Source organism: Pangasianodon hypophthalmus, chromosome 21, assembly GCF_027358585.1.
Source record: "Pangasianodon hypophthalmus isolate fPanHyp1 chromosome 21, fPanHyp1.pri, whole genome shotgun sequence".
In the NCBI taxonomy this organism is placed as follows: domain Eukaryota; kingdom Metazoa; phylum Chordata; class Actinopteri; order Siluriformes; family Pangasiidae; genus Pangasianodon; species Pangasianodon hypophthalmus.
This window is the reverse complement of record NC_069730.1, coordinates 6,483,367-6,508,979: the sequence shown is the minus strand read 5'-3', so window position 1 is coordinate 6,508,979 and position 25,613 is coordinate 6,483,367. Positions and strand designations below refer to the sequence as shown.

The window sequence follows — 25,613 nt, the reverse complement described above, 5'->3', positions numbered from 1 at the left end:
AGAGAAAGAGGAAAACAGGTAAAGGTTAGGAAAGTGGTGCTGATAGAATCGCTGCCTCGTTTGCACACAGCCTGGCCAACTGGTGTTTTATATACATGTCATTTGCCTTTGATTAAATTAATATCCATTTTAAAATAGTAGTTTACTATTTTTTTGAGACCCCTGCTGCCTGAGAGATGAATTGCAAGTGCAATAAAAAAAATCAATAAGCTTTCTCATGTTCCTCAACTGACCCAGTGCCCTCTGTTAAATCTACAGATGCCTTTTAGAGGAGCAGGACAGAGCTCATTTCCGGACTGGGAAGAACTACATGTCTGAAAACTTGCAAGAGCACGGCAATGTTAGTTTTTTCTTAGGAATATTTGAAATTATACTCTAATGACAGGTCTAGAAATACAACAATAAAAGGATTATGGAATGTGAAATGTGCCACTACAAGCTGAATTTGTAACTGAATTTGTATTCCATGACCTGAATTTGTGTGCAAGTTTTCAACTATGATTTTTATAATAAAAATTTATTGTCGATTTCAGATTCAGTTCTTCAAAGTCAGATAGAAATTTTCAGATTCAAGACACTACATCCAGGGAATTAGGAAAAGCAAGCGAGCACAGAACGGATCGCTACCATTTCAGCCAGGGAGCCAAAATTAGTGTGTTTCGGAAATTGTTTTAAACACAGATCGCAGTGGCATATTTCTCATTCCATACTGCATCTTTGAATTTCTCTCTTTGGTGTGAGTTCAGTTGGAGGAGAGTTGGGAAATTGAGCCATTGTATTTTTGACAACACTTTTCCTGTTGGAGGCAGAGGTGGAGATAAAGCGACAGACGGAAACCATTAAGCGGAGTCACTTAATGAGGCTGGAACACAGATACACCTCATAATTTCAGGAGCACCAATATGTCACACAATATGCCAGTGCCACCATAGACTATTATGTGGACCATTAGGGCGATGGACAGAATAAAAAACATTTGGATGAAGCCTTGCAGCAGCTCTGCATGTGTGTGTGTGCGTGTGTGTGTCTTGTGGTTGATAGTTTCTCATACATGACCTCAGTGCATGGCCAGACTTTACTACAGGGCGTGTGCCCTCTATTTAATATGTTTAGTTTATACTGTTACTTTTTTCTTACTTTCCATGAAAATCTTTCCCTGTCCACCCTGTCCTCCTTCCACCTCCATCTTTTCCTGTCCCTCTCTCTCTCTCTCTCTCTCTTTCAGTCTCTACTGTCCATTTCATTCATCTCATAGACAGTGTTAGGCTAAGCTAACAGAGATGTAACATGGTGCTAAATATTTATGACTCGTCCTCTTTCTACTCTCCCCCTCTTCCTTTGCATTTTTGTTCCCTTCTTATCTTGTCTCTTGCTTCCTCTTTGCGCTTAGGAAACATCCCACAGAAAAGAAACCATCAAGAAAGGAGAAGGAAGTACAAAACGTTAGGAAATACCAAGAACATGAAAGTACATGAGATCACTTTCATCTGTGTGTGTGTGTGTGTTGGCACTCACCTGCCAACTGTGGGTTGCTAATGTCTGTAAGCGAGAAAGAAAATGATTATTAAGCTTATAAACTATCATTTTCATGATTTTGAATTTAAATTTCAACATTGCTCCAATGCCACTTTCATTCTTTCCATCATTCTCTCACTCCGTGTCTCGCACCTGTAGGGATAAGAGACAATGCCTGCACCGGGGACCATGGTCCGTATCCTGCTCCTGTGTAGGCACGCACCCTGAAGGTGATGTTTGATAAGGGGACTGACATGTTGACAGACAGCTCCGTTACCATTCCTACGTCCAACACGACCTGGAGGAGAGAAAGGACAGAACTTCAGGACATCATAATATTAAAATGCCAAAAAAAGACAATACGAATGTCCAAAATGGATGCCGTGTAACAAAGCAAAAGTGGAACATCTGCTAGAATGATTTTAAAATGGAGTTGTTAAGAGGATCACTCTCATCCTTCAGAGAACGTATTATTTTTTTAATATAATTAATATATATTTATATAATATATTTAATTATATTGTCATATATTTATAAAAGCCATTGGACATGGAGCACGGAACATGCCACACTAATAATCATTTTTGTATATTTATCTTCTTTCTTGCAGAATAAGTAAGAAATGAAACACTTAGGGTGTGTTGTAATAGAAGAATAATCAACTACCTGGTAGTTACTGTATGAAGCATGATGTACGATGTTTCTGTTACCACACCAAAGTTGATTATATTCCAATAACAGCACTCCCCGAGGTGTTTTATTCCTCTTATACCACAGCAATTTGCCAATTTTTAAAATGAAACAATGGACTTTTTATCCATTTACAGTTATGTTATGTTATGTTATGGAATGTCCATGAAACAAGTTCCTGTTATGTTATATACAGCTATAAATCATTGTTCCCCTTACCAGCCTCTTTTTGTTCTCTCTCTTCAAGTGAATGAGACAAACTTGTCGTCTCCTTATAGAACACTTCCTCATATCAACAGTTAGACAATTTCCTTACAATTTTTTTTATTCATTTACTTGTGGTTACTGTAGAAAGGATAATATATTAGAATGGGTGCATTATTATAAATGTGTGATTTGAATTACAGCCAGAACCACTGTCAGAGCTGCTGTTATAGAAAATGAATCAACCAATTAAATGTATTCAGCAGTGCTGTGGCATAATATTGATATAATAATTTCAGATTACAGATATATCGTCATATCGTCCCTGATTGAAAATATTGTGTATATTTTATTTATTTATATATATAAAATAGTGATCATGACACACCTTAAATTAAGTAAGCACCTTCACTTTAAGCTAGAGCATGACTTCAGTGTATTACTGGAAAAATTACTGAGCGGTGTTAATGTGAAAATGACAAATGTTACGAAGACAATCTTTCACAAGGAACACATTCTAAGAAACATTTGATAGGATTAGATGTAGATCACGAAGTGTAAGAAATGCATTGATTCCCAGAATGGAGATCAACGCACACTATACAATTTTTCAGATGAATTTTTTACAGTCATAGGAACCTTAGTCATCAACATGTGGAAGTATTAATACGGAAATAAAACGGATATGAAAACTATGAGGAATTTGCAAGGTAAAAGTGTGTGTGTGTGTTTGTGTGTGTGTGTGTGTGTGTGTGTTTGTGTGTGTGTGTGTTTACTTTACCTGTTCTGTATTAGGTGTGCTATACTCGATCATGTAGCCCTGTAGCTCTCCATTCATCTTGCCGTCAGGTTCGGCCCAGCTGATCAGCAACTCTGTCCCGTTCAGCATAGCAGTGATGTTCACTGGTGCACTGTCTGGAACTAAAAACACACACATATGCACATTAAGTACAGTCATAACCATAACTCACACACAGAAAAGATTTTGGTGTATGCTACATAACTTATTGTGCATCCTAGCAATGGAATTAACATCTGTGTCCTATTCCTCACTCAGGATTAAACTAAATAGCAGATATGTGTACTTATGGAAGCACATGCTATCATTTTGACCTATTATCTCATTATTTTGATGTATTAACTTGTTTTTTCAATATATTATGTCCATATTCTGATTTAATCTCATTATTTCATCTTAATATTTTTTTTTCTACCAATCATTCGACATATATCTGTCATGTGAATTCCACTGAAGCAAGTCTGACTTACTTACTATCTGGGAAATAGCATATGGAATAAGAATTATAAGCTATTATATTCAATACATTAATTAGTCATAATGATTGTGGGGTGTTAAATATTAAGTAGAAAGAATGAGATAATATGTCAAAACTATGAAATAACTAGATATCTAATTTATGAGTAACTAATTTGAAAGTCAAAATAACGACATGGTATCTTGGAATAACAAGTTCTTAAGTCAAAATAATGAGATAGTAAGTGAAAATAATGAGATATTAAGTCAAAATAACAACATGATATCTTGGAATAACAAGTTATTAATATAAAATTTGATATTAAGTCAAAATAACAATATGATATCTTGGAATAACAAGTTATTAATTCAAAATAATGAAATAGTAAGTGAAAATAATGAGATATTAAGTCAAAAATAACAACATGATACCTTGGAATAAAAAGTAATCAAGTCGAAATAATGAGATATGAAGTCAAAACAATAATATCTTGAAAGAACAAGTTATTGATTGAAAATAATGAGATATTAAATCAAAGTAACAACATGATATCTTGGAATAATCTAAAAAATTAGATAAGCCAAAATAATGAGATATTATGTCAAAACACCAACATGGTATCTTGGAATAACGAGATAATAAGCCAAAATAATGAGATATTATGTCAAAATAACAACATATCTTGAAATAACAAGTTATTAAGCTGTATTTTTTTTTTAAAGCAAACACATTTAGTTACCATATTAGGTACCTGCCTTGTATCTACACTCATTGGTAAATTAATTGGGTAAAACTATCTGATAGCATAGGTACACTTTGTATATCAAATGTGTGGTGGTCAGCCACAAATGATCAAAAATGAACCAAAATTGAGTTCCTCATGCTGAACACACTTTGACGTTTTATGTTTCTACTTTATGAAAAACAGACATATTTCAACAAACCCTTTAGAAACGCTTTTTTAACTTCCTAAACGTATCTAGGCTTCCTTCAAGGGTCACGTTATGGAAATAAGGAGGCAGTTTAACAAATGTGGTCAGATGTTTTAATACTAGCTTGTGAATGTCAGACTTTGATCAAGTTGTTGGTTAGGCACCATGGCGAAAGACATAATTCTGTTTGTAAATGGTGTAAATACAAGTCAAATTATCTTTGATGCACACTCCATCATTTACACTGTAGAGAAGGCAGGGGACAAAGCTGCAATGTTTGAATGCTAATAAGAAAAGGAGAAGTTTAGCCAAAACAACAAAATACATTGAAGAGCCAAGAGACTCTGGTTCATCAACCGGGTCGATATTTACCTCAGGAAATGCCATACGTACGGTATATTGATTTCAGAGTGTCATTGGAAGCACTCTTGTATTGCTACTGTTAATGTTTGACAGCTTTATATGCACTCGTTTACAGCCCTGGTCCTGTTCTGCTGCTGCTCTGCACACAGTAAATAGCTGTTTTCTCTAATTTACTTCACCTGCTATAAGTAACAGGGTGTGATAGAGCAGGAAAAACGCTCAAATGTAAAATGTGAAGGACATTGGATGACAATCATGTTTTATCTCTTTTACTTTATATTATAGGCCGGGTCCCTGGAGGACTAGTGTTCAGACCACGCTGCTCTCACCGCCGTGGCCCGGGTTTGATTCCTGGCCAGGGAACTGACCCCAGCCACTGGGCTTGCATAAGACAGTACAGTCCCAGTGCCGGTCCCAAGCCGGGATAAAACTGGGGAGGGCTGCATCAGGAAGGGCATCCAGTGTTAAAAACTGTGCCAAATCAAACATGTGGACCAGTGATCCGCTGTGGTGACCCCTAACGGGAGCAGCTGAAAGAAAAACAGCTTTATATTATAGGCCAGTGAGTGTTTCACGCAAACGTCTTCACTAGCATAAATCAAAAAAATGCTCTTGCTGATTGAAATTAGTAGAAACTATAACACATAAAGTGTAAGTCATTATCCAGAAGTTGAGATGTAAAAACTGTTAAAAATGCATTTGTCTTGGTTGCAATCTGTTATTTTAATATTGAGTAACACCCACAAGATGTGCTTTCCAGCTGTTTGTGTGTTTGTCCCAGCTGTGAGGACGTGGTGTCAGAGAATTCAGAGGATGTAGCTTTATTGGAGAAAAGAATTCAGTGGTAAAAGGAAAAAAAAAAAGTCTAACCGAGGGCATTAGGTTGATTGAGAGAAAAGTCATCCCACACCCACACACACAAACACACACAAGGCCCTGTCTCTCTGTCTGGTCCACCCCTCTACCTCCTCTTTATTTTTCTCTTTTGTACCCTGTCCCTTTTCTCTCCCACTCCCTCCGTCTCCGCTCCAGAGCACCAGGAGAAAAACTCACGCTGGCAGCCATAAAGGCCAAGATCAGGCAAGGGAAAAAAACAACAACAAAAAGGCTAGAAATAGCAAAGTGTGTGTATATGTGTGAGTGTGTATCCACAAACTTGTTCAGTGAAGTATCATTTTCTATCCTTCTTCCCACTTAAAACATACAGCATGTTAAGTTCCTTGTTTTCTACTTCGCCTACAGGAACACACTCTCCCATGTCGCAGTGCTCGGGCTGTTCTGAACGTGGTGGAGCTCTGATGATGTTATCAGGCACCGTTTTGTTCCTGATTGTTTCCACATGTGGATCTGGCTGAACGCTAACAAAACAACTGGTGTGTTTTGGAGCCTCTTAAACTCTCATTCCTTAAGTTTAACTCACACACACTTCTCTCGTTCTGTCTAACCGAACACACCCAATCTTCCTGTTTTTTGCGGAAAAGCCAAAAAAAAAAAACAAGTGACAAACATGAGTAATAAGAGGGAGTACGTAAACATGGAGAGAACATGGAGAGGAATCAAAAACAAGCAAGAAAATAGAATAACTGAGAACTTACAGAAGCTACGAACCTCTCAGATTCAAAAATCTGGAGGATATAGACTACTGACAGATTGTACACTGGAATTAATGTGTGTGAGTCATATTTTCTTTCGCCAAGCGTTTGCACAAACGTGGCACAGCTCAATGGAAAAGCAATTCCCTAAACTGAACCGTTAGTGTGTACACGGCCCATATTAGTCAGAACCGAGGACGAAAAAATACACTCCTTAACAGCAGCCATCTGTGATTTCCATCCTAGACTGAGAAACCTGGCTCCAAACCCGTTACAGCTCACCGTTAGCACACCGCTAAGCAATTACAGACGGCTGAGGCTTTAAATGAGTCAAAGATATCCCATCAAGCCCTGAGCCACATCTGCGCCTCGCACTTTACGAGGCCAGAACCTTGTTTTTAGCCTCCCTGCAATTAGTCACAAATCAGTGTTGTTTGTTGTTTGTAGCCACAGTCGTTTTAAAGGAAAAGTGAGAGATCATGTTAAATGACTCACACGCAGATGTGCTTTAGACACTCCTTTGGTCAAGTGGTTAAGACTATGAGAACACTGTTGCTAGGCAACTCAGAAATATAGACACCGCTAACTCATAAGTAAGGAATAAAATGCAACGTGGTGTGAAAGGAGTCTTCAACGATCACATCCTGGATTGTTTTATTCCTCTTATACCACAATAATTTGGCAACGTGTTTAATTTAATGTTTAGTTTAATGAAGAACATATCATATGTTTTATCCTTTTATAGCTACATATAGCTACAACACAATGTTGTGGAATGTCTGCAAAACAAGTTCTTGTTCTTACATTCTCTCTTTTTTCAAGTTAACAAGCAAAAAAACACAGCTTATCACGTTACCAAGAAAGCGCAAACTCCACTGTCGTGAAGACTCTGACACTGGAGACTCCTTCCATAAATGTTAAGAAAACAGTGCATTATAGAAAACTTCACTATATCAAAGAATACTTGTTTTTCTTTGTTAAATAATAGCAATTTTTTAATGCGTGCTGTTATAGAAAATTAATCAACGCTTTCTGACCAATCAGAATCAAGAATTCTATAGTGCTAAGGCAAAAGGCAATGTGAAGGCAGAGTGGCAGTTGAAATGAGATAGAAATGTCAGAAATCTCCCTCCATTGTGTTCGCAAATTAATAAGGAAAGCACTTGGAATTAACTGAGGCTAACAATTTAGCTAGCACAGGCAATGTAAAAGCAGAGTGAAAATGAGACAGAACTGTCGAAAATATCAACACTGTCCCCAAATAGGTTGATAAAGTCCCAAAAAAAAGATTTTGTATGACTAAAATGACACTGCATTTACACTTACAATCGACCGTTACATGAATTTGATGAATACCGAGAAATTGCGTCATTGCATCATAATGTGACACTTTCAAAAAAAATTCAATTTATCCAAAAATGTGATCGCTGCAGACGTGGGTCATGTGCACACATGATGAAAACATGACTGTACAGAAATATAGCACACGTGACTGTGTACTGACAGTAAAACTGATGACATTTAAACAAGAAATAACATTTTAATTTCAAGAATCAGAATGAATGGTTTCTATTATATAAGATTTGCAGGCATTTTCTTAATCCACTCAAAGAAAAACCTTCACTGTGATTCAGAATTTATTTTTTTTCATTTCTGCTTTTTTGTGGTTTTTTTGATGAACAACTTGGCTCTCTCACTCTGCTCTCTCTCTCTCTCTCTCTCTCACACACACACACACACACACACACACTTATCCCTAGGGCCAAGCTGGCTCTGGGAAACAAGCAAAGCGCATGTTGTTTTTACTCCCTCCTTAAAATTTTCCTACTCCCTCCATCTCTCTCCCTTTTCCCACACTTCATGCTTGTGCTTCATCCTTTTCTTATTTGGGTGCAGAGAAATTCCGGGTCATCCGGGGTCGGGAGAGAGAGACCCCGGGAGCACTGAGGATGAAAGGAAGGAGCGAGAGAAAGGATATGGGCAGCTTGCTGGGGAACGCAGGAAGTGCATTCCTGACTGGAATTTGAAGGATTTGCGAACGGCCCACAGCCACGATGCGCGAGACAGAGAGAGAGAGAGAGATAGACAGAGAGACACAGACAGAGAGGGGGGAGGGGCAGAACGGGATTAGGGTTATAATCCGATCACGCTGCAGCGACTCACATGGTGTGCTGAACACGTGACACACCCCTAATGTTCAAAACACACCTCACACACACTCACAGGGAAAAGATTAACCATCTACATTGGCTACGTCAGCTCAAGCTCACACACACACACACACACACACACACACACACACAAGCACACTGCCTAAGTAGTATCACAGGTCAGTATGACAAGAGTAAAACACACATGGAATAATGAGTCTACTTGTCTTTATAACTCATTCTCTCTCACCCTGTATCCATCCTACCCTTTCCCCTGAATAACTTATTTTTTTATTTTGATACTCAGTCAGCTGCTGCACAGATTCCGTCTCCTTCCCTTTTCTTCTTTTGCAGCAAAACAATGATTTACGACAAATCCCGTCTCTTTTTGCTTACTCTTCAATTTAGCAGGTAAACACAAATCCTTGACCCATCTTTTTTCACTTCTCCTACAGTGGTGATATCATGCATGAAGGAAAGACATTTGAAGGAAAGACATCATGAAATGGAGTTTAGAAACTAGCATGAAAACTTGCTTAATGCTTAATATCTTCTCCTTCTCTCGATTCAACTCTAACCTTTTACTCCATCACCACACTATTGTTTATGGCAAAGATTTTATTGATGGCATTTTAAGGAATGTACCCTTTTCCTCCTCCCCCCCTCTCTCTCTTTTCCCACAATCACTTCTTCATCCATTAGTTGGTGTGGAAAAACCCGTCTGAGGTTCAAACCTAAACGCAGTCTTGCCACACAGACACCATGGAGCCACACTTGCCATTTCAGGACATTTCTGAAAGAACCGCACTCTCATCTTCACACACATACACATCTTTACTTATACTCTTGGTAATCCTCTTCCTCTCACCCCTCCCTGCTTGGTCTACACTCTTCTCTGGCAGTTTACATTTGAAACTGCGTCTCGTGGTGGGAGGGAGAGACGGATGAACGTCCTGCACCTACTCTTTATAAACATCACATAGCTCATTTACGCCGGGCACAGAAATAGCAGCGTGTGAGCTTGATTGTAACCGACTTTTCGAGCTTCCTTAGCTGTGAACACTGCAATCGTTATTTCCCTACTCTGACAGTTACCGGTAACACTTCTGATGAATCCTGCGGTCCTAAATTGCACTTCCGGTTTGTGAGTACTACAACCAGTGTTATGTAAGGAATAAAACTCCCTCTTTAAGATAATAAGACAAAAAGCAGACTATGTAACCAAGAAAGCTCAAAGTTCTCTCTCCTGAAGGCTTTCCTGTCACATACTTACTGTTACAACACACTGACACTGGAGACTCCTTCAATAAATGTTCAATAAACATCTCCTTACAGAAATCATCATGAGATTAACAATTACACACATTTTAATCCACTTATGTAGATATAATATTATTATTATAGTATTAGCATTAATACTATACTACTATATAACCCTGGATTTGAGAGCTGATGTTAGGGAAAATTAATCAACACCTTCTGACCCATCAGAATTGAGAATTCAGCAGTGCTTTACAACATTATTGTCTACAGTGTTCTTAGGAATAGATATATAATGGACATTATAATGCATTATGTGGACTGACATTATAATTATATACATGTTCTAGTGTTATAAATGAGCTTTAAATGTGCTACTTATGAGTAATATTAAAGGACTGTATTAGGCATTATAAAATGACATACAGTATGTATGCTATGCATTTTTGAATACAAGATTTATAGTAAGTTATACTCTTTAATCAAGTTTTCTCACTTTGCTTCTCACTTTTTATTATCTCTGCATTAATTCAGGTATACAGTATAGCTGGTTCACTGAACTTCTAGATGCAACATAATGAACAATAATAAGGCAGTTCAGTAAAAGTTCAATGACTTCGTAAATCAGAGGATGTTCTGTCGTGTACCATTGGTTATAATAATTCCCTTTTTTTCCATAAGAGAAACATTATAATATATCTCTAGTACTGATATAAGAGTAGTTGGGTTAGTGAAGACCTACCTCCTTCACTGGTGCTGAAGGTCACCCATGGCGTCCAATCAGAGACTCCCTGGCTGCTCCGGCAGGCGACTCTGATGTCATATGGGGTGAAAGGCTTCAGGTCGGAGATCAGGTGACTGGCAGGTGGAATGTTAACATTTTGGTTGTGGAATATGTGATCCGGATTCAAGACGGAGTCCTCTCCTGATGGCCTAACCTAAAAGACCGAAAAATAAGAATTCGCTTAACCTGTAGTTATATTTACTCCCATATATGTGATCATTCGAAAATACATTTAATGCATTTAATTTAGGAAAGTAATCATAACCAATATATTTCTTGTAAGGAACAAAATGATGATGAAGCCACATAAATAACCTGATGAACGCAATACATTTTACACCTTCTCTTTCTGTTCACTGCAAACAAGAAGCAGTCCCTTCCACTTCCCTTTCTCCATCATTCCCTCTTCCTTATGGCTGCAAGTGTGTGCGTGTGTGTTTTTGGTGAGTACTCTGACATGTATCTGATCATTGTTTTCGGTCATCTACACTCCACATACACAAACAGTCAGCCCTTGAGGAGCTGCCTTGCTGTTCTTGGCTGCTGTCAGACTCATGAACTGTACTCTTATTGATAGAACTCATTAGCATTCGGCTGCAGCGCGAGACACACTCTGGGCCCAGCAGGACGCATGAAATCCCTTCAGATCAGCAAAAAAGCAGCAGGGAGGGAAGAACGTGCTGCCTTTGCAAAGCCTTCACAATAAACAGAATCAAAGAGCTGAACTGGAGCCCAAAGTTTCCCTGAATCAGCTTCTAAACCACACGAAAAAGCCATAAAGCCTCAAAATTGTCTACGTCTGTGTAGCGGATGCAATAACGACGGGAGAAGAGAGATCTCGCTACTTCTCACACGCATACTCTCTTTTCCAACGCTGAACCTATGGGAATAACGCTACGTTCACAACGCTACATATATATATATATATATATATATATATATATATATATATATATATACACACACACAGTACTGTGCAAAAGTCTTAGGCACATGCAACGGAATGCTATAGAGCAACGATGCCTTCAGAAATAAGGAAATTAAATGTTTCTACATTAAATAAAAATACTATAAAGAGCAATAAACAGTAATAAATGAAACAAAGTCAATATTTGGTGTGACGATCCTTCGCTTAAAAAAAATAGTAGTCTCAGGTAGAATTAGTGCAGTTTTATAAGGAAATGAGCTGTAAGTGTTACTGAGCATCTTGCAGAAGCAGCCACAGTTCTTCTGGAGACTTTGACTGTCACACTCGCTTCTTATTTTTGCAGCAAAACCCAGCAGCCTTCATTATGTTTTTTTGTCTGAAACGTGGTCTCTTATGTAATATGCTGCTTTCTTTACTGACATACAAACATTTTTCTGGAACATTTAATTTTGTGCCGGAAAACGAATGTTTGGAATCTAAAATGTTTTTGTACTGAATCAATAATGTAGAAGTCAAAAAAAAAAAATCTCTAACAAAGTTTGTACAAAAAAAAAGACTTTTGTACAGTACTGTATATATACACACATACTCATGATCCCACTTAAATACACCTGCATAAAGACTGGAAAAAGACGAGATGAGCCTGTGCACATAGCCTCAGATTCCTGTTCTTAGCTGACAGGAGTGGAACTCAATGTAGTCTTCTGCTGTTGTAGCCTATCCACCTCAATGTTCGATGTTTTGTGCATGCTGAGATGCTTTTCTGCTCACCACGGTTGTAAACAGTGATTATTTGAGTTACTATATCCTTCCTGGCAGCTTATTTAGGCTGGTTCAGTACAAACTGTGCCAAAGCATCTGTAGTTACTGCTTTATCCTAGGTCAGGATCGTGGTGGATCCAGATCATATCCCAGGAATGCTGTGTGCAAGGCGGGAATACACCCTGGAAGGGACGCCAGTCCATCAGAGGGCACCATACACACAGAACGTCACACACTCATTCAGACCTAGGGGCAATTTAGAGTAGCTGATCAACCTGGTGATGTTTTTTTTTTGGGAGGTGATAATAAACAATACAATAAACCAAGCTCAGGAACGAAGCAAGGACACTAGCATCACGCCATGCCTCCGGTATAAATCTCGACCTTCAAATCATCTGGCTTCTCAACTTGTCTTCCGTGAAGTCATTATTTAATATGTCAACCACATTTAACCTTCTTTTTCATTACTTGTACATTAACAAGTCATTTGCACCATCTATTGCTTATTGCACTTTTATCTCTAAGAAGAGTGAATTTACACTTCTACTGTATCTATTACTATCTGCCTATCTATTGCTTGTCACCCCATTAAATTGCCTGTTACTAGTTAATTATCATCCATGTCTCAAATAATAGCACAACCCTGCAGATCTATTTCATCGCTGTTCTACAGATGTGAACCCATAAATTAGACTTTGCCTGTGACTCAGTGATATACAATACACTCAGGCATGATACTTCAATGCCAATATGGCCAGCAATTGACAGCACACTTTGTCACATGCTAAACGAAACCCAAGATGGTGATAACAGAGCGGTGATAAATGGAGCACGAGTGGCCATGGACAGGGGGATGAATGGATAAGTGGAGTGGTATATGAATCAGAGTTCTGCAGTTAATCGAGAAGCCGCTGTCATTGTTTGGAAGACAGGAAGGATCTTGGCCTGGCACAAGTGCAGAAAGTTACGAGGCTCGCACGAGCAGCAGAAGGAGTCATCAATGAGTCACGGTTCAGTGATTCAGAATCTATTCAAAATAAACAGCGGCGTTTAAGTGACAAGCACTTGTGGATTGTGAGTCATATATGGTAGGGCATTCCTCTGGCCTGGCTCACACTTTCAGAGATTAAAATGACATTTCTGTGTTCATATTGTTTCCTTCTTCTTGAAGGTAACCCATACACCCTGTTCTGTGATATTAAAACCTTTTGAGGTTCTGCAGAAGTTTTTTCTGTCTTTTTTCATGTTTACTTACTCACATTCTTTCTTTGCATGCTCCTTTTTCTCTTTCCCTAAGGTACTGTATCATTTTCAGGTTTTCAGGTTCACCACATTTTGGACTGTTTTGATTTGTTGCCCCTCCTCTCTTCCTATATCGAGCCCATTCGTCTCCCTCTTAGGGTTCAGGATTGTAGGGGCACAAAATGGGGTGCTTTTATTAGAACCAGATGTTTTGGGGTGGTGCTGGACTGCAGAGAATCGTAGACCCACATATTCTCATTCACACATACATAGAAAGAGGTCCACCAGGACTGAGAGGGGCCTCTCGAAGAGTGAAACCTGATCCAACAAAACAAGATGGAACTATATATATATATATATATATATATATATATATATATATATATATATATATATATATATATATATATATATGTGTGTGTGTGTGTGTGTGTGTGTGTGTGTGTGGGTGGGTGTGTGGGTGGGTGTGTGTGTGAGACCATTTTGCTTTTCCATCTTTGCTACAAAAGAACATCAAGTGGTTCTTCTATACAATCAGATCAGACGCGTGTGTATGCAGAATGTATAATTCTTTTTTTTCTTAGTAAGAACTACACATTTCTCATTACCTGAACTGTGCAGAGATTGATGGTGTAAATTCCTGCAAAGCCTGGGGACCAGGACAGACGAATGCTGGAATTAGTGATCTCCACAGCATTAACATCTTGTGGCTGGGAAGGGAGGACTGTATAGACAGATAAGGAAGGAACAGAAAAAAAAGTGACTGATGTGACTGATGTTCATTGTGACTGAACCTCTAAACTGAGGAGAAGTTTAAAAAAAAGAAGTAAAGAAGGATGTGAAAGAGGATGAGCTCAGCTCCACAGCTGCCACATGAAAAAAAAACACACTCACCCGTTATAACTCCAGAACTGGATGATGCTACTCCTTTGCGATTGTGAGCTTCGCAGGAGAACGAGCTTGTTTTGTTCAGTCCTGGAAAATGAGATAAGAAGAAGAACAGATTTAAAAAAAAAATACTTCAGAAGTGTCAGCAAGCTCATGGTTTGGTACATAACCACTCAGGTGTTTTGTCATTCAGTCTGGTTTGATGATGTTCGACAGGGTGCTGTTGGGTGATTCAGTGTTTAAGGAGAAGGAAAGGAAGTTTATGATCCAATGCAGTGGTTTAAAAAGAGCTGAGCATGAATGTGCCGCTTCTGCTTTTCCCTTATTGAGAAACACAAGGAGGTGCACTCAAACACATGCTGACATTCACAAAATCCAGTGAAACAGAGGCTGTCTTAGAGGGTGATTAATACACATCCACACGCATACACACACACACACTTATACACACACTGGAGTCTTGGCACATTCTGAGAAACTGATGTTCAAGGGTGTCATTAAGGAAAACTGTGCCTCCATTGTGTTAGGGCCAAACAGGGGGTCAGAATGTCACGAGATCTGATGAATATTGCTGACTTGTGTATGTGCACATGAGAGTGTGTCCATGTGCTTTTGTGTACTGTGTGTAATGTTCAAAAGTACACCTCTATCTGTTTTGTTTCCTTCCCTGAAGCCCTCCAATTTCTCTTTAGTTTCAAGTTCTCATTTAATGTCATCTACCGGAACACTGTGAACTCATTTCCTCACCAGAAGAGGCTGATGTGTTTACTGTAATAGACAAGGTGAATGTCCTTTCTAATTTTCCATAAACTTTACAAGCACTGTCTTTAATTACAGTGGCATTAAAGAGCACTAAAGGTAACCAAAAGAAAACCAGAGTTTTGGATAATGGATAAATAAAAGACCAATTGTGTTTTATACCACAGTTCTGTTGAAGGCTTGATTCTGATTGGTCAGTAAGTGTTGATTAGTTTTCTATAACAGCTTCTTTGACACTAGTTCAGGCTGCAAGGTTTATATTAATGTGCTTGCTCTAATACATAATATCATTTCTATAGCAACTGTTACTGTAATATACAGGGACTTGTATATAGGACGCTCCACATGATCTAAACCTAATAATAAATATTTACAAGCAGTTTAATATTTAACTAAGATAGCTGTAATTGTAATGTAATGATTTGGTGGAGCTTTCTGTAAAGAGATGTTAATTTAACATTTGTGGAAGGAGTCTCCAGTGTCAGTGGCTTGGAATGCTCAGTAGGTTTTCCAGCACAGTATAGAGCTTTAGGGTTTGTCAATAACATGACAAGCTGCATTTTTTTAAGAGAAAAAGAGTGACTGGTGATTTGACACCTGCTTATAACTGCTTTACTGGAACAAACTTATTTCACATTAAACGTAAACTGGTAAAAAGCATGACATGTCATTCTTGAATTAAGCAAAATGCTATTGCTGTGGAATAAGAGAAATAAAACACTTCAGGGTATGCTGTTATAGGAAAATAGTCAACTTCAGGGTGGCAATGGCCTCACACCACCCCCTCATTAATTATTTCCATATAACAGCATGTCCTGAAGAGTTTTATTCCTTACTTATGGTATAACTGATACATATTTTATGTATATGGTGAAACACAGAGCTGTTAAGTTTTATGCCAGAAGCCAGTGGTCTGTGCAAAGAGCCAACAGATGTGCATGTGTGTGTATGTGTGTGTGTGTGTGTGTGTGTGTGTGTGTGGTGGCTGGCATGAGTCGTCCCATTCCAGTGCTGTGACTGTGTCCACTGGTCAACCATTCATGATGATTCAGAGTCACTAGCCCCTTCAGCAGCCCCTTATTTCTGTCCGCCAGTCTGTCTATCTCCCTCTCTCTCCTTTGTGAGTCAGTGCTCAGAGCTGCAGGTCTGTGCAGCTGGAACTACAACAGACGCCGCATCGGTCATTCTGGCATGGCAACTGTTCAATACGCACTCCCTCGTTTTCTCCTTCTCTTTCTTTCCCGACAAACTTTCCTCTTATCTCCCTCCACACTGCCGCTCTTTCAGCAGCCACCAAAGGGCAGATTCTTATTGAGTGAATTCAAGCTGGCCTGCAGCCAACACAGAAATGTGTGTGCGTGTGTGTGTGTGTGTGTGTGTGTGTGTATGGAGTATGTGTTGAATGACAGTAATATACACCACTTTTGATCTTAAACATCTTTACAAGTTTTCCTGTGCTCCAGTGTTTCATTCTGAAAGGCACTAATACATACCATTTATCAAAAAACGATTAAAAGGCGTAAATCCTAAATGTTGACTCCACCCCAAATGCTACAGTACGTCTAGTTAACTCTTTATTTGAAAGTCAGCCAAATTCCCAAATGGTGAGACACATAGAGTCCGTTCCATTCTATGGAGACTAGGTACTCTTGGTGGTTGCGTCTTCACTATAATGAAGCGTATTCCCATCATGCACTGCAAATATACATCAATTTTTGCACTGAGAAATGGTAACAAGCTGGTCGACAAATGTAACATTAATGAAATGAAGTGTAGAGTGTAGAGCGCTTGATCTGCTGACATGGCAATCATGCAGTTAGCTTTCAGGATAGTGAGCTACTAAATAGGCCACAGCAGTGTGAAGTTTCCCATTCTCTTTTCCAGCAATTCTTTTTTGTAACACTATATGTACTTCAGCCAGCCCAAACAATGAATACTAGCATATGGGAAAACATACAAAACCCCATTCAAGCTTCTGATTCTATTTCTAAATTCACACAACTAGCACTCTACCTTCTATCCTTGTTATCTTTGTGCTAAAAAACTAATATTCTGAAATACAGGCTGTAGTGACTCTGTGTTTGCATAAGGATTAGGTGTGTGATTGATTAGATAAAGGAATGAACAGGTTAAAAGGACGTTTGCATGTGAGTGAGTGAGAGCCAGTCACTGGTTGTGGGTTATTGATTCCTTAAGTATAATATCATAAAAAAATATGGTTATTAATGTATAATTTAATTGCTCTTGTGAAATGTAGCCCTAATGCTTAAATGCTTATTTTGTCACATTTTGGGTTGTAGAGGCACTCTAAAGCCCAGTGTCCCACTAAGAGTGTTTGAAATTTCTATCCAGGCCTGTTTTTTTTTTTTTTAGTTTTCACTAAGAAAACTAATCGTTCTGGGCTTTTTGTTACAGAGTTACAGAGGTTTGCTGAATTGAATGTTACATAAGGAAGGAGTTGCGACTTTTTTTTCGCTTAAAAAAAAAGTGTCTTCATTTGTCAACTGGTATGTCAGTGTGTGTTTCTTTTTAGCAGAACAGAAAACAATTACAGACATGAAGTTCCTTTTCGCAAAAAATTCCTAGTGCTGGTTTTATGGAAACTCCAGAGTTGCATTAAAAGAACATTATCATTATCTAATTAACTTACTTACTAACTCACTTCGAATAATAAAGCGAATAAACTTTCTAATTATACTTTAACAACTGTGGAAAATCGATCTTCTGTTTGGCTACATTTGTCCCATTTTTAATGTTTACTTAGAGTAAACATAAAGTTACTTAAAGTAAAAAATCCTGTTTTAAAAAACACTAGACAATCATTTTTTTGGCCAAAATAGTGTAATTAACTAGATCTCCAGTCCATCATAGAGATCAGGGATCCTGGCATTCATGAGTTATTCAAGACTTCCAAATGGATTTTTAAACTTTCCATACTTTCTAAGTAATTTTTTTATTTATTTATTTTTTGCTAGAAAATCATGGAAATGTGATGAGGCTGGTTTAGTGCAGAAAATAACTGAATGTCTAAACATTAAAGACTGACAACCTTGCAATAGAACATTCCCTGGCTTTTCTCAGTTTCCATATTTTTTTCAGGTCTGGAAATCAATGGCTTTAAAATTCCAGCCTTGTGTAGATTGTGTTATTTAGTCACATCTTATTTACATTGTGTGCATGGGGGCGGGAGTTGTATGTCTTTTCCATAATTATTGTTTATGCTGCTGACAGTCTGAGGTATTTTAAAGTAAACTGTACAAATATATTGCTAAATAAAAAAGTCAGTAGGACCTGTGAGGTTGAGGCTGGACGGAGAAAGAGCCATGGGGTCGTCCAGCGCATTGAGAGGGGCTCCATCCTGAAGCCAAATGATGCGGACTGGTTCAGGTGGACCGTGAGCAACACACTGCAGACTCAGGCTCACATTCGCCACTACGGACATGTGGTGGGGTTCCACAGAGAAATGTGGGAGACCTAGAAAAGAAACGAGAGCATGAACGAGAGAGATAAGTATGTGAAGTTGAAACTTTCTAGAAACAAAAAGCAGAGTTTATGGAATGTACTTGGGCAATTTTTAACCCTTAAAACACCAGACTTAAGGCAGCAATACATGCCATAAAAATTTGAGATAAGTAGATCAATTTTAATGATAATACACACTGATAGGCTCCTCACAACAGTTGATATTAAAATAAATAAATCCTAAATTATCTAAAACAAGGATCAGGATGTAGTTAGGATGTGAACCCAGCAGGTGAGTTTAGCGGACAGAACTGAAAAAACTGAAAAAACTACTGAAAAAACTGACTTCACTAACTCCAAACATGAACCAGCACAGCTTCTGTAGCAGATCCTCTAATTTGTGGCTAATTTGTGTAAATTATTTAACTTAAGGCAGCTCATCAAAACAGAAAATAGCTACAGGCATAGAGACATTAAGTCAGAAATGGAAGAATTTTCACAGATATTCATAGATTTTTTTAATAATTTACCCTCTCTGCTCTGATCACATGGCTTGTACTGCTCAAACTGCTGCTCGTGTTGTGTCACAGGGCAGCGTAACACTCGGAGGAGAGCGCTATCTACCCTCTTCCACATACATGAGCTCACAGATGTCCATGATTGGCTAGTGTTGCTCTGAGATTGTGAGATTCGAGCTACGCCGAGTCCCTCTGTACTAAAGCAGTAGCTTGTTAGTGTAAAAATCGTTAGTATTTTTTCACTTATGAGGCTTTTAACATTGTAACTATAGCCATACATGCATAAAGTATTAAGTATAAAAAGTGCATTTTTAAAATTTTAAATGTATTGTCTTTTCCGAACCAAATCACACACTTGTGATGGTTGTGTGCTTCCAATTATAATAAAGTGTGTCTCATTTCTGAAGGAGAAATGGTTCCTGGGTGGACAAGACTGAGTGCAAAACTGCTCACATATCGCACTGATTCAGTGAAAACCTTTACAATTTTGAATGAAGCCATTCACCCATTTGGCATTGTGTCATGGTTCAAAGCATCTGACTCAACCGGTTACTTTGGTGAACTGTTGCTTAACAATAACAATGAGACTCAGTGAGTCAGATTTTATGCCACACTGGTAGATGAACTGCATTCCTTCCCCTTATTTAGGCCGCACACGCGGACAATATGTACAATGAACTGTGATTTACCTTCCAGTTGAAGGTGTCCTTCAATGGACAGTGTCTCATCATCCCCAATTTTCACTGCGCAGCGGTAGGCGCCCATGTCCGACAGCTGGACCTTTGCAATCCTGCGCCCAAATAAAATCTTTACTTAGAGTAACTCTTATGTTATGTTTGAGTTGACTATAGGACTATGAATATGAGACAAATCCCATGCTACATGTGAGGGGGCTTTAATGTGTCTTGCTAAATACTGCTAACATTGATAGTACAATTAGATCAATCTAATACTATATTAAAGACAGTAAAAACTTTATAATAATGACTACTGCTATCAAGGCAGAAGAGGAAATCTGAGCCCAGGTCATGCTTCGATAAGTAGTGACCAGAGCATGACAGTTAAGAAGTCAAAAATGTTAGAACAGAAGTAATGCTAGCATGTGAGAACATCATATGAATCTGAATATGAGAACGTTCAGGTGGAATTAAGATAAATGGATACAAAAGCAACTGTGCAACAATTCCCTTTAACCCAGTTGTATTACATCCATCAAGATATGTTTGATATCCAATATTGACTTCTCTCAGGTTACACTGGAGCTAATGCTTTAATGTAGCTACGGAAGTGATGCAAATGTAAACACAGATTGTGCCTGCTGACTTTTTTATCTAAAAGAAACAGGGCTAGCTGAATGTCATTTGAAGAATGAACACAAAGTCTTAGCTATGAGTCTCGTAACACCAAACATTTTGTCGTTTGTGATCGATTATATACAATATGTGCACATTTGATTAAGTGTACCGAAGTGTACTGATGACGAGCCACATGTCGTCATCGAAGAGCATCTGCACTTGGTTGGTGTCAGAGTACTCGAGCAGGTGCCCCTCTCTGAGCCACAGAACGTCTGGAGGGCCATCATCTCCTTCATCACCCTCTTCCATCATCAGGACACACTGCATCTCCACCGGCTTCCCCAGTGATGAAGTTACATTCCCTGGGCTTTGCTTGAAGCGCAACCCTGAAGAAGAAACATGGAGAACCTGTCAGCTCCAAAGTACTATCAATGGTGAGATGTACATAACCCCAAGGAACCAGAAAGAACCTCAAATTACTGTCTAGGATGATTATTAGATTACATACTTTTGAGATAATTTTGCCTTTGGATTTGTCCAAATTACTTTCATCTACTCGAAACAACAGGAACAGTGAAACCAACTTCATGAAATGCGATTAGCTGGCATTAGCTACGTGAAGGGACTAAATGCCACTTCTTATACGTGCATGACTTTAATTTAGATTACATTGTACATTCAAGTAACATACAGTACACTGAAATGAAGATTTTCACCTGAGTTCATTTCAGAATCTGCAGATGGAATGAATCTCTGCATGTAAACACAACCATACAAGAGTAACAGACCTCAAAAATATCACTTAACCATTCTAGTGTGGGTTTATATGATGCTACACAGACTGAGGCCTGGCAATCTGCACTCCATCAAACGTTTGCAAGGCCACTAACACAGCCAGCATGAATCACTGGATTCCTCCCTGTCTTCTGTCTCATCATAGGCCTGTTTCACATTCCTCTGCTGGCATAAACCTGATAACACCCAGTTCCAGAATCTGAAAGATACCACCTGTATGTCTGACTCAACATGCCAGCAAATTTGTGCATTAGCAAATAGTCCAATTTAACTAATCTTGAGTTGAATGCACTGCTAAATTCGCAAGTTTTTTTCCCTCAAGCTGGTCACACAATTTGATCTTTGACATCACAGCTCTGAACTCTGACACCCCGCCCCCCCCACCACAGATCATTCATCCCCCTGGGTCGTTGTGTTCATGACATTAATGGTGACATACATGTAAACATTCATTATTGATGGCAGCCAAACTCAGACAGACACATTTAGGGAAACTCAGACCTTTAAGAAGAATGACCAAGTACTGTAGTGGCATGAACGGAAAGGCAAAACAGGACACGGCAAGCTATTATTGGAAATGAAACAACTTTGGATTGTTGTGATGCCAACCTGAAGTGTTTTATTCCTTTTGTAAAATGTGACACGCTCAGAGGAAAGAGCTATCTAGCCTTTTCCGCATACATGAGCTCACACACACCCCTACAATTGACTAGTGTAGCTGTGATTGACAGGGTAGAGACAGTTGTTTCAGCCAGGTTTTGAACTGCAACCTTTCTCGTGTGAAGCGAAATTAATAACCAATACACTGCAGAAAAACACGGATGGCTGACAAAACCACCCAATCAATGTCTTGCGATCATGTGTGTTGCCATCATTTAATCAGGAATAAAATTGGAGAGGGGGCAGGGGTCTATAATAACTCAAATAAGCACTCTTTACAACCACGGTGAGAAGAAAAGCATCTCAGAACGCACAACACATCAAACCGTGTGGTAATCTTCCATCATTCCACCAATAACTTTGTGCAAAGAGACATCATCAGTGAACACACAAATACGTCAGAAGCAAACTTAACTATGCCCAAGCTTGACTAAAAGGAAAATCATCAGGATGTAGTAAGACACCCGACTCGTAAGATGAAATTTATGAAGCCCACTAAACTCATGTCATAACTGGGCTCTTTCTGCTTTGGTTTGGCCTTTCTTGTCCAAAAGCCTGGTTTCTTCTGGTACTTCTCCTTTTATGTCTTCCTGATCTCTAAGGAATGAACTAGACTTAGTGTCATCATAAACAAACCATTTTTGGTATATTACAGTATTTAATCATTAGGTTAGGGAAGAGGCTAGAATCATTTAAAAACAGACTTGTTAAGTGAGTAATACGACAAAAAAAAACTCTTGAATTTCATTTCTTTAAGAAGGAGACTGTCATGATTTCAGAATCTTGACTTCATGTAATGTGCCATAAATATGCCAAAAAATTGTCATTTTACTCTTCATACCACTACAACATAATATTCAGTGCGTAACCATTTCAGATAATTTCCTTATCACAGTATGCTATGCTGATAGATCTTCATGCTTATCCTCTATAACCATGCCTCATCACTCGTTCTCACTCTCTCTCTCTCTTCGTTCTTTTTCTCTGTCATCTCCACTCCCTCCTGTTGATAACAGTGAAATGTGAAGTGCCAAGGACAACAGAGTGCATGGGGAGAGAACAACAAACCACACTGTCTTTATCAACCCTCCTCCTCACTTCTTTCATGCTCCGCACCTTGTTACCGGCCTTTCTTCTGGATCTGAGAAGAAAGTCGGCACTCTCATCCCTCCTTCCTTTCTAGCTCAATGTATCGTTCTTTTTTTGGTTGTATCTGCAGAGGTCCTGACTCATAACTTTGCCACTCTCCACCACTCCCGCACTTATCCACTCCATTCCTGACCATCGGAGTATCAACATCGTACTGATATTAACGTGACACTCTGTATCTGTATCAGGCTGGATTTGAAACGCTTAGAACTCTGATATTTTGCCATAATATCAGATGGATTGGCTTGTAGTCCATTGTTGTTTACTACAGCGTTATTCACCAGACGCTCAATAGTACCCCAGTGTGCTGACTGATACTGGTTAAATGCTTGTGTTTTTGTTGTTGTCATTGGCTTGGTTCCCTTAAGGGTACATCTTTTGTACCTTTAGTGTGCTTTTAAAGTTAAGGCACACTTGTCCTTTTTTTTTCTGCTCACATTTTTTTTACTTCTTTATGAAACCTCTTGCAGGTAAAACCTGTTGGGTTTCTAGGATCAACTTGACATAGTACATCTAGCTGAAGGAAACATATGAAATGTATGTGGATGAAATGTATGTGGATATCAGACTACACTTACACCCACTGTGTAAACTCATAGCTTTGCCATTAATCAAGAAAAATAAATCAACCAATCAAATTCAAACTTTTTGATGCCACAATTTTGATTCATTTAAGAAATGATTCAGATTCACGAATACTGTTCAGCATAAAAACAGCCTATATTTTTTGGATTTCTGTCAGTTGAAACTTTTAAGCATCAGGTGACATTTTTTCTTTTATTATAGTCTATTGTCAGATTTATTTTCCCCCAAAAATATTTTTAACACCCTGGTCTGCGGTTCGAATCGATTCCGAACCGATTCAGCTTCGATTCAGTATATGAATATGATATGTTTAGGACATAGAGATTTTCAGTAACAGTATTAATTGCTTACCTGAGACAGTTTCGGAAGCTTGGGTATGTAGCACTGCCACAAAAAGCACAAACAGCAGCTTTATTTTGAAGAGATCCATATTTTAACTTCGCTCGGTTCCGATTCGGTTCCTTTGTTTTGTAATTCAGGGTCTGTGTATCAATATCGCCTCAGCGCATCTTCATAAACATAGCCACCAAACCACACACACACACACACTCATACACACACACACACACAGCTGTGTTTTCTTGGCTAAAGTCTGCTTTCTTATTTAGATCAGCTTTTCCTCTTCCAAGTTCTCGTTTCTGGTTTCGAAAAAGAAAAAAAAGCAACAAATTAAAAAAAAGAAAGTCAAAAATGTGATGCGTCAGCACTTTAGTCTTCTTTCAAATCCTAAAAAAAACAAGCCATAAACAAACAATAAAGCGGGAAAACAACAAACTTCTGCGTATGCCCAATATTCAAAGTTTCAGCGTCCAAACAAAGTTGTTTTAAAGTTTTTCTTTTGTTTTGGTTTTGAAGAAAAAAGTGTCTTTTTGATTCCAAATTCGTGTTTCTTCTGTTTTCCTTCAAGATCCCAGCTCCAACTGCTTTCCCATCACAGCACCAGAGCCTTTCCCTTCACACAAGACGCAAAATTCCTCAACACAACTTCTTTCCATTCTGTCTGTCCTCCTCCCCTCCTCCTTCCCTTCTTCTCATCCCTCCCTCCGAGTCTCCGTCTTTTCTCACAGAGGACAGAAAGCTGAGGGGCCGCCTTCATTTACCGGGACACAAAGCACTCAGGCTCTTTAATTACCGATTTATTCCCATCCAGGCTGCATGAAATCACAGCTCTGCTATTTTTAACCTTAAAACATTCATGGAAAATCTGACGAATACAATCTAACTTCTGTCTCTTGTCATGGAGAAAAGAAAAAAACAAAACAAAACAAAACCATGGATTAGAATCCATTATTTATAATAATGGATTCTAATCCATGGTATAGAACATGGTATATATATATATATATATATATATATATATATATATATATATATATGTGTGTGTGTGTGTGTGTGTGTGTGTGTGTGTGTACATATATATAACCCTGGATTAGAAAAAAATATATATCATACATCATACATGATTTCCTCTGACAATAACCAACTTTTTGTTTACACTTTTACGTCAGAAATATTTCAATTCAATATAATTCAATACAATTCAATTCAATATATGTATGTATATGTGTATATTTGTGTGTGTGTGTGTGTGTGTGTGTACATATACAGACACACACACACACACACACACACACATATATATATATATATATATATATATATATATATATATATACATATAAGCTGATTGTCAGAGGAATGAAATCTTGTACGATTCAATTTGGAAAACCCTGGATTAAAAATATATATATATATATATATATATATATATATATATATATATATATATATCATACATGATTTCCTCTGACAGTAACCAACTTT

At 38.3% G+C, this 25,613-nt stretch overlaps 1 protein-coding gene across 1 annotated transcript in view; it reads right to left on the bottom strand.

Annotated features, from left to right (window-relative positions):
* LOC113543083 (tyrosine-protein kinase receptor UFO) overlaps positions 1-24,815 on the bottom strand; it is a 37,901-nt gene extending 13,086 nt beyond the window's left edge. Inside the window, exons 1-10 of the mRNA XM_026941090.3 lie at positions 24,141-24,815; positions 20,770-20,986; positions 19,995-20,095; positions 18,617-18,799; positions 14,573-14,653; positions 14,287-14,402; positions 10,705-10,900; positions 3,191-3,330; positions 1,669-1,813; positions 1,516-1,539 (exon numbers count right to left, since the gene is read on the bottom strand). Coding sequence (XP_026796891.3) covers positions 1,516-1,539; positions 1,669-1,813; positions 3,191-3,330; positions 10,705-10,900; positions 14,287-14,402; positions 14,573-14,653; positions 18,617-18,799; positions 19,995-20,095; positions 20,770-20,986; positions 24,141-24,219 — 1,282 coding nt within the window. The 5' untranslated portion in view covers positions 24,220-24,815. The remainder of the gene's footprint in view (positions 1-1,515; positions 1,540-1,668; positions 1,814-3,190; positions 3,331-10,704; positions 10,901-14,286; positions 14,403-14,572; positions 14,654-18,616; positions 18,800-19,994; positions 20,096-20,769; positions 20,987-24,140) is intronic.
* Between the last annotated feature and the right edge of the window lie 798 nt (positions 24,816-25,613).